General features: G+C 36.1%; 2 protein-coding genes across 2 annotated transcripts in view; both read right to left on the reverse strand.

Annotated features, from left to right (window-relative positions):
- Window positions 1-14,174, reverse strand: part of LOC118277606 (eyes absent homolog 2) — a 57,130-nt gene that overhangs the window by 2,968 nt on the left and 39,988 nt on the right. Inside the window, exons 4-14 of the mRNA XM_050696449.1 lie at window positions 10,895-11,232; window positions 10,698-10,809; window positions 9,843-9,947; window positions 8,999-9,152; window positions 7,743-7,896; window positions 5,387-5,489; window positions 4,569-4,740; window positions 3,880-3,969; window positions 2,941-3,152; window positions 2,175-2,297; window positions 223-344 (exon numbers count right to left, since the gene is read on the reverse strand). Of these exons, the coding sequence (XP_050552406.1) occupies window positions 223-344; window positions 2,175-2,297; window positions 2,941-3,152; window positions 3,880-3,969; window positions 4,569-4,740; window positions 5,387-5,489; window positions 7,743-7,896; window positions 8,999-9,152; window positions 9,843-9,947; window positions 10,698-10,809; window positions 10,895-11,232 (1,685 nt within the window). The remainder of the gene's footprint in view (window positions 1-222; window positions 345-2,174; window positions 2,298-2,940; window positions 3,153-3,879; window positions 3,970-4,568; window positions 4,741-5,386; window positions 5,490-7,742; window positions 7,897-8,998; window positions 9,153-9,842; window positions 9,948-10,697; window positions 10,810-10,894; window positions 11,233-14,174) is intronic.
- On the reverse strand, window positions 7,937-8,685 carry LOC118277624 (single-strand selective monofunctional uracil-DNA glycosylase). The gene has a single exon (XM_050696455.1). The coding sequence runs from the start codon at window positions 8,631-8,633 to the stop codon at window positions 8,052-8,054; it is 582 nt and encodes a 193-aa protein (XP_050552412.1). The 5' UTR covers window positions 8,634-8,685; the 3' UTR covers window positions 7,937-8,051.

The raw sequence follows: 14,174 nt of genomic DNA on the forward strand, positions 1-14,174 counted from the left end.
ACCAAGGGGGAGGCCTTTGTTCAGCAGTGGACGTCTCTCGGCTGATGATGATGATGATGTATTTAATTTAATTTAATTAATCTTTATTATCAGGCTACTTTGGCCCATAGATAAATACCTTAAGGACTAACATACATATTATTATAATACAGATTATGTTAGTATATAAACTTATAACTATGTTAGTATTACTTCCTAGGGCACTTTATTTGTATAACTTACCGGTTTTGGTAGCGGAGTATATGTTCTCAATGGGGAAGACTCCCCCCAGCCCGAACAGCAGGACCTTGGCGAGCGCCGGCACTAGCTGCGTCGTCGTCACCAGCACGTTCACACAGTTCTCTCTGTAAATGCAAAGAAATTACACAGTGTTATTTATGCCAAAGGTAATGTGTAAAACTAGCATGTTTATTTAAAAAAAATCTTATTTTTATAATAACTATCGTGTGAAATACTAAAAAAATCATGGCGTCTCGCTTGCTGCTGAGGGACTCTGCATCATGGAAGAGTCCCTCTGTGACTTGAAACCAGTAGAGCTTTTCTCCATTAATTTACGTGTGTAAACCGTGATTTTTAGTTTATTTTATAATAAATAACTTATACATAAAATGAAACCTTATAGCATAAGCTTGCATTATCCTTATACGCAGATTATAGATAACTAGCTTTTGCCCGCGACTTCGTCCGCGTGGTTGGTGGTCAAAATTAAAATGCCTTCTACCCTTTTTATTCGCTATAAAAAGTAGCCTATGTTCTTTCGTTCCCCATTAAGTGTCTAAATACAAAGTTTCACTGTTACAGCTTTAAAAATGGCGAATTTCCATATGACCATTCATCCCCTATTTTTACCCACTCCCCCCTATATTTTGCAATAAATAGTAGCTTATGTTTTTTCGTTCCTCACTAAGTGTCTAAATACAAAGTTTCACTGTTACAGCTTTGATAATGACGAATTTCCATATTTTATTCATACCTTATTTTTACCCATTCTCCCCTATTTTTTTGTCTATGTTGTTCTTCAGGGTCTATTCTATCTCTGTACCAAATTTCATCAAAATGTTCAGTTTACTGGTTTAGGCGTAACGGCGTAAGCGTAACAGACAGACAGACAGACAGAGTTACTTTCGCATTTATAATTTATAATATTATTAAATATATGAGCCGCGCGGGTACCTTACTCAATACTCATAGATCTAAACCGTCCCGCACGCGCACCCCTGACCTTGACGACGTCCATTTCGCAATGGGCCGTGCAGCAGAAATCGTAATATTTTAATTTCACCACAACTTCAAAACCAAACGTCCAATTTTAATCATTCAAAGACCAAATAGTATCAAAATAAACTGTACTTATTGATGAAATAATTTATTTTGATAAGGATTAATAGCATGAGTAAAATAAACGCGTTTAAATGTAGTCCAAAAAATATTCAAGATTTTTAAATAAAAATGTGGTTGTTGTGCCTCACTCGACATAGATAGGTATAGTGTGTCGCGGACTTTTTTGTAGATATTTATAAGTTCTACAATTAATTATAACATTTTATGGTTCTAACTTTTGTAGTTTAGGCAGCGTACGCAAAATAAGTAACTTCTTTGGTTGATTTTTTTCAGTTTGTGTTCGAAAAATCCAAATATCTTACGGAACCCTATTTTTTCCAAATTAAAATATAGCCTATGTTACTCGTGGATAATGTAGCTTTCGAATGGTGAAAGAATTTTCAAAATCGGTCCAGTAGTTTTTGAGCCTATTCATTACAACCAAACAAACAAAGTTTTCCTCTTTATAATATTAGTGTAGACTACTGAAGAAAAAGGTTCAGTTTTATCAAAGAACTCTTCGATGTTATTCAATGTGTTTTCTAGACTAAAGTCATAGCCAAATCATTAATTCCAATTAAACCATAAATACGTACTTTTAAAATAACAACAAATAATAGTCTGTCAGTCTGTCCGTCTAGAAGCTAGGTGCTCTTACAATATGGATATTATTTTGATGAGTAATATTACATCCCCATTCCCGAACAGCAACTCTTAAATTCCTAATTCCCAAAGGGCCGGTAACGCGCTTGTGGGGCCTTTGGTGTTTCAAGAGTCCATGGGCGGCGGCGATTGTTTACCATCAGGTAATAAGTCTGCTCGATTAACGGCATGTTTCATAAAAAAAAACATACCTGGAGTTGATCATGTTGAGACATTTGCAGGCGAGCGTGAGCCAGTTGTCGGTCGCCTGTTCGAGCTCGGCGCGCAGCTGTAGCCACTGCTCTCGTTTAGCCGGGCCCAGCAGACCGCCCACACTGGGGAGAGATACATTACACGTTTAGGCACAGTAACTTTAATAGGACTCTGCATTTCTTCTCAGAGTAGTCGGATAGGAAATGCCGGCCTCATCTAGCTATTTGAAATATTGACGTGTAAAAGTGTTATTTTATGACCTATTTACAGAAATAAATATCATTTATCATTTATGACTAGGCTCCATTTTTAGTATTCGCGAAAGTCATCAGATACTAAGGCAGGGGTTCCCAACCTTTTTACTGTCAAGTGCCACTTTTATATCATTTTTGTTTGGACCGCTTTTAGCTAGGGATCGTCTTTTTCAAGAGATTATAACTTCTCACACTAAGATTTTCTTCACGGTAAGGGATTGTAGTTGTCTGTCGATCACTGGTTGGGAACCACTGTTCTATAGTGTTGCAGATTTTTTGTTTGAATAGTACATATTTTGCAAAATTTATGATAAAAACGCGTCACCGTGATTCTAGCATAAGATCTTTTTAAGGAGAAGTCAACATAGGCTCCTAAGTAATAATTACTTAGGAGCCTATGTTGCTCTTTTCTATAGTATGTATTGCTTTCGTAATCCTATTTCCTTTCATTCATTGTCATAGAAAACCTATGAAATTAACTTTTAAATACCAATATTATCTTTCAACTCACCTATTTCTATAATTATTGTACGTATCCTTAATTTTCCTGTATCTGAATGCGAGTTTCCTCATCCAGTCCACGCCGCCCCTCACACCAGGCGCACATAAGCCCGTGTTAGGTGCGGCGCCGGCGTGGAACCCGTCCGCTGCGAAGTTGTACGCGGAGAGATCCTGACCGTTATCATCTGCCGCTACTGCGTCTATGTGCTCCTGGTCACAATCCTGGTAAGAAATCAGTTTACTATTAATACCTGATTGAAATTACTTAATTTCAACACACACAATACACACTTGTGTATCACACACACATACACATACACATACACACTTGTGTATTGTGTATATTAATGGACATACACAACCGAAGTAAGGGTAACTTAACTTTAAAATAGCTATGAATGAGTGCACAAATAGTTTCTATTATTGCAAATTAATGTTAGGCAACCGCTACTGCGTCTATGTGCTCCTGGTCACAATCCTGATAATAAATCAGTTTATTAGTTCCTGATAATAAATCAGTTTATTAGTAGGTACCTAAGTAAGTATATTTTTAGTATTTCCTAGCATTGTATCCTTACAAAAGGTACATTATGTGGTGTAAAAAAAATTAAGTTTCATATTTATTGTATTAATTTGCTCTAGTCACTGTAAATTTCGAAATTTTTATTCACAAACAAAAAGTAGTGACATTTTTCGAAATATATGTACTTTCTAAGATTAAATTATTTAGACAATACTGACTAAAGGTGCAGGAAAACATCGTGAGGAAACCTGGGCTTATAATTTCTGATTATAGGTTTCAAATCGCCAACTCATATTGAGCAAGCGTGGTGATTAATGCTCAAATCTTTTCAATGCGAGAAGGCCTTTGGACAACAGTGGTCACTTATAGGCTGATGATGATGTGATGTGTGATGTGATGTAGTTATAATTAAAATATTCTACTAACCTCAACATCATTGAAGAAGAAATGTGTGTCTGCTAAGCTAAAGATCATCTCTTCCATCCTAAATCCCAATTGAACTATTTGTTGTGTGTCCTGGAAATAAAAAGTCAATCATTAGGAACGGATGAATCCAAAACAATATTTATTTTTATTTAAATACGCTTTCACATCCAAAATCAAAAAACTATTAAACTGAAAGTAAGTGAAAAATGTTAATATCCTAAATTTGAAACCATAATGTGTAAATGCTTGGTTATTTATTATAAAATCACATAAAATTTACAAAACAGTCTAGTGTATTTTGATTCCAAACCCATAATAAGTAGCTCTTTGCAATAAATAAGCAATATGCCATTGCTTATTTATTTACTTTTTTTGTCTGCATTTTTTTTATGGTGTAAATAAACTGTTATTCTTTCTTTGTTTTCTGTTATATGTCTACACTAGCTATTTCCGCGCGGTTTCACCCGCTCTGCTTGGCTGCTATTGGTCATAGCGTGATGTTTTATAGTCTATAGTCTTTCTAGATAAATGCACTACCCAACACAAAACGAATAACTCAAATCGGACCAGTAGTTTCGGAGATTAGCGCGTTCAAACAAACAAACAAACAAACTCTTCAGCTTTATAATATTAGTAAGTATAGATTATAGTATATAGTATAGTATAGAAGTATAGATCTACATACATACCTTATTGTACTTAGTAGCGTAAGTCCCAGTGAGTAGCGAATGGAAGATGATGATGGTCTCGTCCAGGTCCCAGATGAACACCCTGTCGGTGGCCGGCTCCGGCACGTGCTGCGCTGGAGACGAGGATGTGTTGCGTCGCCCGCGGCCTCGGGAACGGGACGCTGTGCTTTCTCTACAAAATTTGAGGTTTTTTTTATCTTTAAACTCAAAACTCAAACTCAAAATATTTATTTGCATGTTAAGGTAGGTATTACAGGTCTTAATTTAAATGTTAAATCCATCTTAACTGCCTTTTTCAGGCGTTGCAAATTTGTTGTTAATCTTTATTGTTTAATTTTCGAGGGTTTTAATCAAACATGATCATGCCAGCCTCATCATACCCTAAAAAGAGAACAAAGCAGGAAAGGAAACATTAGGTTGTCTTTACTTACATACAAATTGATACACTTTTACAGCATCTTTATGGGAGGTTTTGATAGTTTACAAAGTGCATCTTAAAGATGAATGAATGACACACGACTTTTAAGGCACAGAGTGATAGGCCAGGGTTCTAGCTGAAAGATCAGGAGTAAGAACGAGGTGGTTTTTAGTAAGAGTCTGACATTCCCTCTCGCATCACCTAAGGTGTGAGAACTCATTGGATGATATTACCCCCTCAAAAAAACCTTGTGAAAAGTGGAGTCTAAAAGCCCAGGCATCGCACTCACGACTACTCAACCAACCCTTCTAAGATTGACATTATTTTATTTCCAATTTCTACATTCTCATTCATCATAATAATATCAGCCACAAGACGTCGACTGCATACTATCACTTACCCCGAGTTCTCTCTACATCTTCGACTGGCTGCGTGTACTTCTGTTTTGATGGGAGACAGCGGACTCGTGTCATTTATTGATGGCAGCATTGATGATGGTGATTCTGCGGAAAAATAAGTTTAGGAGTTATTGTGGAGTGACTACAAAATGGTATCCCACGGGATACTTTACTACACGATAAGATTTGATCCTATTTGCTAACATTTTTATAGACTATATATAATTTCATACTAAATAACAAACTGTTCCAAATATTCAAGTTAAACACAATAAATCGAGTCAATAATTTGATACTTGATTTAGTTTTTTTATCTGGAAAGTTATAAAGTTATATACTTCTTATTTGTTTACAGATAAAGTTATGAGAATACTTATTACAAGTGTGTTACACTGTAAAAAGAACCATTAATAGAAACAGTATGTTATAAAACAAGAAAATACATTATTCAGCACTTAATTTAAACAACATACACCGAAAGGTTACAAAAAACAACTACAATTTGTAGTTTGAAACTTAAGCAGACTACATTCAAAACTTTTTTCGAACAACCACAATTCTAAATTTAAAAGTTCAAACACTCGTACCATCGTCACTATCTGTGTCCGGCCAGTAATCTGAATCATCGTATCGTGATTCCAAGGCGTCTTCATCTAGTTTCCTTCGCTTATTATTGTGAAAATTTTCGTTTTCCTTATTCATATTTTGAGCACCAAATACCCTGATTTTAGTTTACGGAATGAAACCTCAGTCTTAATTAACGACGGATTGATATGAACACATGAGATTGTTTAATCTATTTTGTTGTAATATAAGGCATTTGTTTTAAAAACATTACTTTGTAAACATTTAAACTGAGACAACAGCAACAAGTCTTGTGATTTATGTGTCAAACTCAAACTTCAAGTTTGACGTTGTCATGCTGTGTTGCTAGGCTTGAAATCAAAAGTCCTCTACTGGCGTATGTTTCGTAAATTCCATATCATTGAAAACTTTAAAAATTTCAGGTTTTGTAACATTTATATCAGTAAATTAATAATGTACGCAATATAACCACTCTAACGTCCATGGATAGCACGGTATCCAAAAAAAGGAGCGTCATACGTCCATGGATACTATAGTATCCAAAGCGACTAGTTCTGTTTAACTCCCTCTAGTTTAAAATACGGTCTTGTTTGGTGAGTTTTGACTGATTATCTATACAGCTGAATAAATTGTTCGACGAAAAAATAAGACATGGCGTTGTAATATGCTTTGACAAACAAAATATAATTTTTTAAAGTTAGTTGACTCGTTTTTGAAGTGTTTTTGTGAGTTCCAACAATTATGTCGTAAATACTACAGTTTTGTTTAATTTATCTTGCAAGTGTTATACATCAAAATAAACTAGAAGATTTGTGCTTTACGATGATGTATAAATATCACAGTTTTAGCTGATAAATCTAGTCTAATTTTAACTTCAAACGATTGTTTCGAAAAAAATGGCCGGTCGTATGGTGTTGGCCACTTTTAGTTTTGTTTATACATATTTTACATACTTTGCATTACTATAGTATATAAAATATCGAAATACATTTCGTAATAAGCAAAATAATACATTTTTCAAAGAGAAATATACTAAATTCATTGAAGATTCCATAATAATGTCAATGTGTTCCTCAGGTTTTTTGATGTGTAAAATTACGAGTAGTGTTTTCTTTCGATTTAATTACAATACTTAGAGTTAACCGAATATAATCATATATACATCAAAAGAAAGGGTAATGAGTCTAGTTTGTTGTAAAAATATTTTATTGATAAAATATGCAATAGTTGTGCCGTATATTCTAAAAAGGTAGAAATAATTCTGTTTTTTTTTCTGTGTTTCATGTTTAACCCGTTTTATTGTATTTTAAAGATTAACTAAAGATTTAAAAAAATCGTTAAGATTGTAGAGTATTTTTCTATCTTTTTTTTGGTATTCTTTTCTTTATTCTAGGCATTACGGTTCAGTAGCTATATAGGTTTTTTGTTACGACGAACTTGCGAGTCGCGCGCGGTTCGGATGCCGTGCGCGGCTGGACGTTAGAGAGATAAACGGTCGCGCGGGCCGGACGTTAGAGTGGATAAAGTAAAATTGCCCATTTGAAAAAATGTTCAGACAAATAGAAAGCTTTAAACATGAGTTTTATTTAAGAATGTAGTCTAAACGAGCAATTTAAAATTTCCCTACAATGCTGGTTTAACATTTGATTTTGACTTGGCAACATTGCTTGGTTTCGTTCAGAAATACACTTCAGTTTTTCGTTCGGAATTGTAATAAAATTAATTACAGTTTTAAACTATTATTTTGGTTTGGAACTATTTATTGTTATTTACCTGATAAAGCTCCTCCTAAATGATATGAAGTATGTCCTGCACTGCCGCTGCTGCTCGGCGAGCTGACGTAGGGAGAATAACTAGGTGTAGCGTAGTAACCGCTGTATTGGGCCACATTGTGGTCCGCATACCCTGCCGCATAGCTGCTGTAGTCCTGAAATAACATTTACAGTTACTTCAAAGATCATAGAATTTTATTATAAAAAAAAAACAACGACCTCCTGCCTTTTTTACCCCCGAAGGTGGTGATTGGTGCACAATACGGCACGTAATACCGCTATACACTACGCCTACATTTCACCATTTGTGTTATAAGGCCCGTGTAATAGGGTCACAAATATTGTATAATTCGGGCATTTTGAGTTCAGTACGAATACAACTGCGCACGCCCTTTGCATTCATGCACCGCTGAGGCGAGTAGTTGTAAACAAAACTGGTTTTGAAGAAATTTTCCGGTGTCCCACACAAAGTTCTAAATAGGCCCCAAAATCTTTGTCCACTAACTTCAGGTCTTGTGCAGTCAAAACCCAAAACTTCTCGATCTTTTATTTCTCTTGGTGGTTTCCCCACTGATCCAGTTATGCCGAGCCAATTTCGAACTGACTTTATATCACCAAATGGTATTCCAGTCTGAGACATTCCAAACGGCCCTGGATTCATATCAAGGAATAGAATACGTTTCGGTGTGTTGCAATATTTACGCACATACATTTCAAGCGGTTCTCTCGCGTAAATGGTGGGATTATAAACAACAAAGTCGTCAGGCATTTTAAGCTGTTCAAGAGATTCATTTAGTTCATCTACTAAATGTAAAAACTGTTCACTGATATCTACGGAACTGGAGTCTCCAGAAGAACTTGTAAAAGACGTTGAGACTACTTCGGTTTCCATAGTTAGTACGATTACACTTCACTAATACTAATGATTATTATTTTGTTGCACACCACATTTTTATCACTTATATACGAATTTATCGCTGACTCATATCTATAAATAACATATTTTTCTGCATCGATACCGAAGTATGTACCTATGATTATGACTGTGTGTACCTAATAAATGATATTAATATCTAGAATAATAATAAATATAAATACACAGACACTACAGGCAGAAGTACCTACAATATATCAATTTAACAGAACACTAGGTCAACAGTCCAGTTTGTCCGACCCGTCAATCGACGACGACTGGACCAACGAGGCAGTCATATATAAAAAAGTAAGTGTTTTATTCATCTCAGCTATAACCTTTACCTGTTGTGCGGTAGGAAAAGATTGCGCCAGTCCCCCGTTGTACGAGGAATAGGCGTAGGGTGATGGCTGGGTCCCGAAGCCCGTGCTAGGCACTCCACTGACTCCACTCACGCCGTAAGCACTCAGGTACGTCGGCGTCGCTTTGCACGACGACCTGGGAATGATGATAGCAGATTGTTATTTATGAAAGCAGACGTATCACCTGATGGTAAGCAATCGCCGCCGCCCATGGACACTTGAAACACCAGAGGCGTTACAAGTGCGTTGCCGGCTTTCTGGGGGTTAGGTTAAGGGCTGTTGTTTGGGAATCGGGGATTGGGAAGATTGGGAAGGGGGGAATTGGGCCTCCGGTAACCTCACTCACACAACGAAACACAACGCTAGCGTTGTTTCACGTTGGTTTTCTGTGAGGCTGTGGTATCACTCCGGTCGAGCCGACCCATTCGTGCCGAAGCATGGCTCTCACACACTTATATGTACCTATGTGTGTGTGCCAGAGAGCCTGATAACGGAGTCTACCGTATTTTTGCTCACAGAAGACGTTAGTCTAAACCTTTAGTTTTTCGTCAAATAGGAAACTAATTTCTTTAGGTTATTGTTGAAAGTTTTATTTCTTTTGTACTACCTACATTATTATCATTATTAACAACACATCAGGACCCATTTCAATAGAAGCAAACAAGGCAGTTTATGTAACACTTGCAACTACAGAGGCATCAGAAATGCATCGCCGATCACTAGGAAAATGTGAAATAGGTTTCATTCTTCTATTTGAAGCGTATATTATTTATTTTTAAAAGTTAAGACAAGACAAGTCTTGGACAAGATCATTCTGTATTTTTACCTGTTAGTAGTGTTATGTTGCGGCGGGTACGCGCCGTAAGGCTGGTTGTACAGTGACGAGCTGACGTACGACGAGGCCGCGCTGCCGCTACCATATTGCTGCATGCTGTATCAACAAAATTAAACACAACAATATTAATAAAACAGGAAATAAAAAAATAAAAAATCTGGGGCCAAAGGGATTGACTAACGCCCCTAGCGGATTACATTGGTATTACTATACGCTGTTAGTTCTACTATTCCACGATAGATGGCGTGAGCAGTTTATTTTTGTAAGCTTTGCTTTACAAACTTGTATCCAGGAATCTAGATGACTACTGGGTGGAGATATTTTGGATTTTTTTAACGGTACAAAGTGATTGAAATTCTATTTGATTTGAGATAAATGTCGTATTTCATAAATTAGTAGTAGACATCTATCTACTTCCTAAGTTAGGCTATTTACGTTGAAATACCTACCTCCTTAATGAATTACGTGACTTTTTCTATTAATAAATTATTCCTTCTGATTAATAAATAAAACAAGATTAGACTTACGTAAAAACGAACCAACGAACGTCAACGACCGCTTATGAGGAGTTTATGAAATTCAGACACTTTTGTAGCTTCCCTAAATCCCTATAGTTGGTAGTCTTGTTTGTTATTTAGGATGTAAGTACCGTACCTTCCGTCTTCGTGACCGATTATTAGGGTTCAATGTTCTCTTTTCCTTTATAGTTTCCTGGTACTTGAAACTTTCAGAATATAAAATTACGCATGCTCATTCTTCGGAGGTACTAGGAGTGCATCATGTGAGATGTGATGAAAAGGTATTTTGGCTGTAGAACCCAGAAGTAACATTATGGTGGATTCTTACCTATTATAATACTGGTAGGGCAGCGTGGACTGGTCGTACGGCAGCGTTTCGCCGTACAGCGCCACGTCTGCTTCGCAAAGGCCCGGGCTACGGACCTCGCTCTTTACACCACCTGCCATCAAATTCACTAATGATATAATTGGAAAGGATAAAATAAAGAAAATCTTAAAATTATTTTTGTGGGACAGGATACCTACCCGCACTATCTTCATTCATCAACCAGGCGACCGCAGCCGACGAGGAGGTCGAACAAAGTCCTCCGGTCGACGTCAACGGCAATGCCAACCCGAGCGACGAACTCGTTGAGCATCCGTTCGCCAAACTACAGCTTTCTACCTCCGAGGTACCAGGCAAGCATAAGCTGTCAACAGCTGATAAACTCAGCGCTGTGTTGGTGGTCGTGGTTGTGTTCTGGAACAACGTGGATGCCCCAGATACTAAGAGAGCTGGCAATGTCGCATCCTGCAGCAGCGATGGTGGGGAGTTTGATGTTGATTCTGATTCGCAGGGGCTTGTGTTGACTTCGCCAGATAGTCTGAAAGAGATAAAAGCAAGTTAAAGGAGATATTCTCTGGGATCTACATATATGCGTGGTATAACTAATTCCCATGACTTTCTACAGTGGACTGAATTATTTTCAAAACGTTTACAAGCAAAAATCCCCAAGAGTTGCTAACAAAATTGGACGTAAAAACGTCCTTAAGTTTGTTTACCAAAGAAGCAGTGAGGCTGGCAATTAACGCGCGCTTGTTTACAAAGTAACAGCTTTTTAAGCGTCTCTAACAAAACGGCCGCGGGCTACAACAACAAATGGCGTAAAAAATCCATAAAACCTCTTCCCTTCCCTGATTCCTTGGTAAACAAAATCCTGATGTCTTCATTTGAGGATGATAAGGAAACAATTAAATTGATTTCTGGTTTAACCGAAGTTAACCATTAAATTGGGTCTTATTGAATCCGGTTCCGTAAATAAAATGTTACAGCGGTTGCAGTGGTTCTTACTTTTTAAATAGGTTTGATGGCTCTTTTTCGGTGACGCTACGGGTAAGAAACAGAGTCGCATTTTTTGATATGAGTCTAAATTAAAATTAACGCCAAAAAGATGATTTGTAATTCGACCGGTGCGTGCTAACTCTCATTAGCCTTATTATATTACTTACCTACCTATACAGAAATATACCTACTTATATAGAAATACGATTATAAACTTTAAATCTGAGATTATTTCAAAAGCACAACTATTTCCAAACTATGTTAACTATTTCAAAGAACCCTAGTCACGTTACTTAATTAGAATGTTAGAAACAAAGACAGTGAGCCATCTAAAGCATTTCGTGGTTTTTCTGAAGTGGTTCACATAAAATGCTTTCTTTCAAGTCTTTCTTACGACGATGACCAAAAAGTTCCAGGGAATCGGTTTATAAGTGGGTAGTTATTCTTTACATCAAACATTTGCTAAGAAAATGCTCATTTTAGTACAATTCTTGTAATCAAAAGCCATTCAGAGAGTTTTACTTTATAGCGTATCAACTTCTGCCTGCGGCTTCGTCTGTTTATATGCAATAAAATATTATAGCAGAACATTATCTACCCCTGTTTCAAATTTCACCCCGATCCCTTCAGCCGTTTTGACGTGACACAAAATCACAATCTTTTGATTTAAGTTTGAATCAAACGTTTACACAAAAAAGTAGTTAGGTACTAAAGCGTAAATATAAAATATTCAAACATTTTCCATTCTAATTACTCGACTATCAGCGCTTGACGACATACAATAATAATTATATCATGACACATTAATAAACAGAACATATTGCCCCAATTATGAGCGTGTTAAAACAAACGAAATCACAAGCTGTTTATACTAAATTAGTATCATTAAAACAAATCACCAGAATCGTATAACAGATGCCACGGAGCTGGCCCCCTATCTCTCGGGACGATGGAATTATCAAACAAAATGTTTACACGTGTTTCGATTAATTAAGTCCCTTATCACACTTTGTGAACGCAGCCCTTCCGTCAGCCATCTTTAATCAAATTCCCGCGCTGTCATCGTGACAGCCGTGACGTTATTTCTTTTTTTTGCGTTTGGTTTATGCTAATTTTAAATCGTATTTCGTAAAATAATAATAAAATTTAATAGTTCGCGACTTTTATAAATGTTTTCTTTCAAATGTTATGACAAATATATTGGAATATAAAAATTAATAATTAAATTATGATTATTATAAATGGGTAGGTATGTTACCTACTCGTTTTTTATGCGAATCATAAATTTATATTAAAATAAAATAAGTTGTCGTCAAATCCCTATAATTTTAAAACAGTTAAAACAAGAATGACAAAACTGGCTGTTTGGTTCAGTAGATATGAGATCGGTAGTCAACCAAATGTCTCATGCATAGTTATTTAGCAGTTCTGTAACTTAAAAGGGTTGATTTTGCAAAAGTACCAAGTTTATCTAGCTGTCATTGCTGAAAGAAGTCAAGAAATAGCAAAACCCAGCAACTCTAAGCTCGTCATGAGTTGTCACTCCGCAGTTTACCTCGTGACCATTAAAGAGAACCATTAATTAACTAAAATACCCCATTATCGAACTAACAATACATTAATTCATTAATAAACGATAAAACAACAGCGTTTCAAAGTATTATAACCACACCCAAGCACGTTTTACGCAATAAAATACTTTATGGACATAATAATAAAGTCAAATCTATGTTAATAGCGCTTTTTAGCATAACACCTGTTTAATTTCTATATGAATATTTGCATATATAATTCTAATTATGTCACTGATTAATTGATTTGTAATATGCATTTGGCGTGGCAAGTTAAAATAAAAAATGTTGGTAACTTTTCGGAGCAACAGGGGGTCGGGTAATAAAGACTCTGTATTTCATTATTTTATAGTCTATCTAGCTAGATTTCTAGATAAGATTTCGATTACGGTGACCTATCTCAGATTAGTCAGCTGTGCTGGAGATTTTAATAAAGTATGTATGCAAACACAGGTGCAATATCTGTTTCCTCACGACTCTCATAGTCTGATCCGATGGGATGTTTAGACACAGGAAAATATTGGTTTTGCTACATTTCTTTTTCTTATTTAGACTTTTATCAACTTGATTGGAGTCACCATTCAAAGTTAGCCATATTCTATTGAACCTCTTCATAGCCATTCGTTCCTGTACCCTTAGTACCTACAAGTTTTGGATTTATACGAGCCGGCCAATTTAAATTTCGTTAAATCTAAAACAAACTCGTACTAAGCTCTCCGTATGGTAAAGTTTCGAACATTTTTCTTTACTCATTAAAATATGGTTTTATAATTGTTATAATTACAATGTACGTCGTACTAGACTTTAAGCGATGTTTAAAATATTACGCGCACAATTAAACATCGTTTTAATTGCTATCGAACAGTAATTACAGTTTTATGTCAGCCTGGTAACAATTATATTTTAATGAGCG

Source organism: Spodoptera frugiperda, chromosome 10, assembly GCF_023101765.2.
Source record: "Spodoptera frugiperda isolate SF20-4 chromosome 10, AGI-APGP_CSIRO_Sfru_2.0, whole genome shotgun sequence".
NCBI classification, from domain to species: domain Eukaryota; kingdom Metazoa; phylum Arthropoda; class Insecta; order Lepidoptera; family Noctuidae; genus Spodoptera; species Spodoptera frugiperda.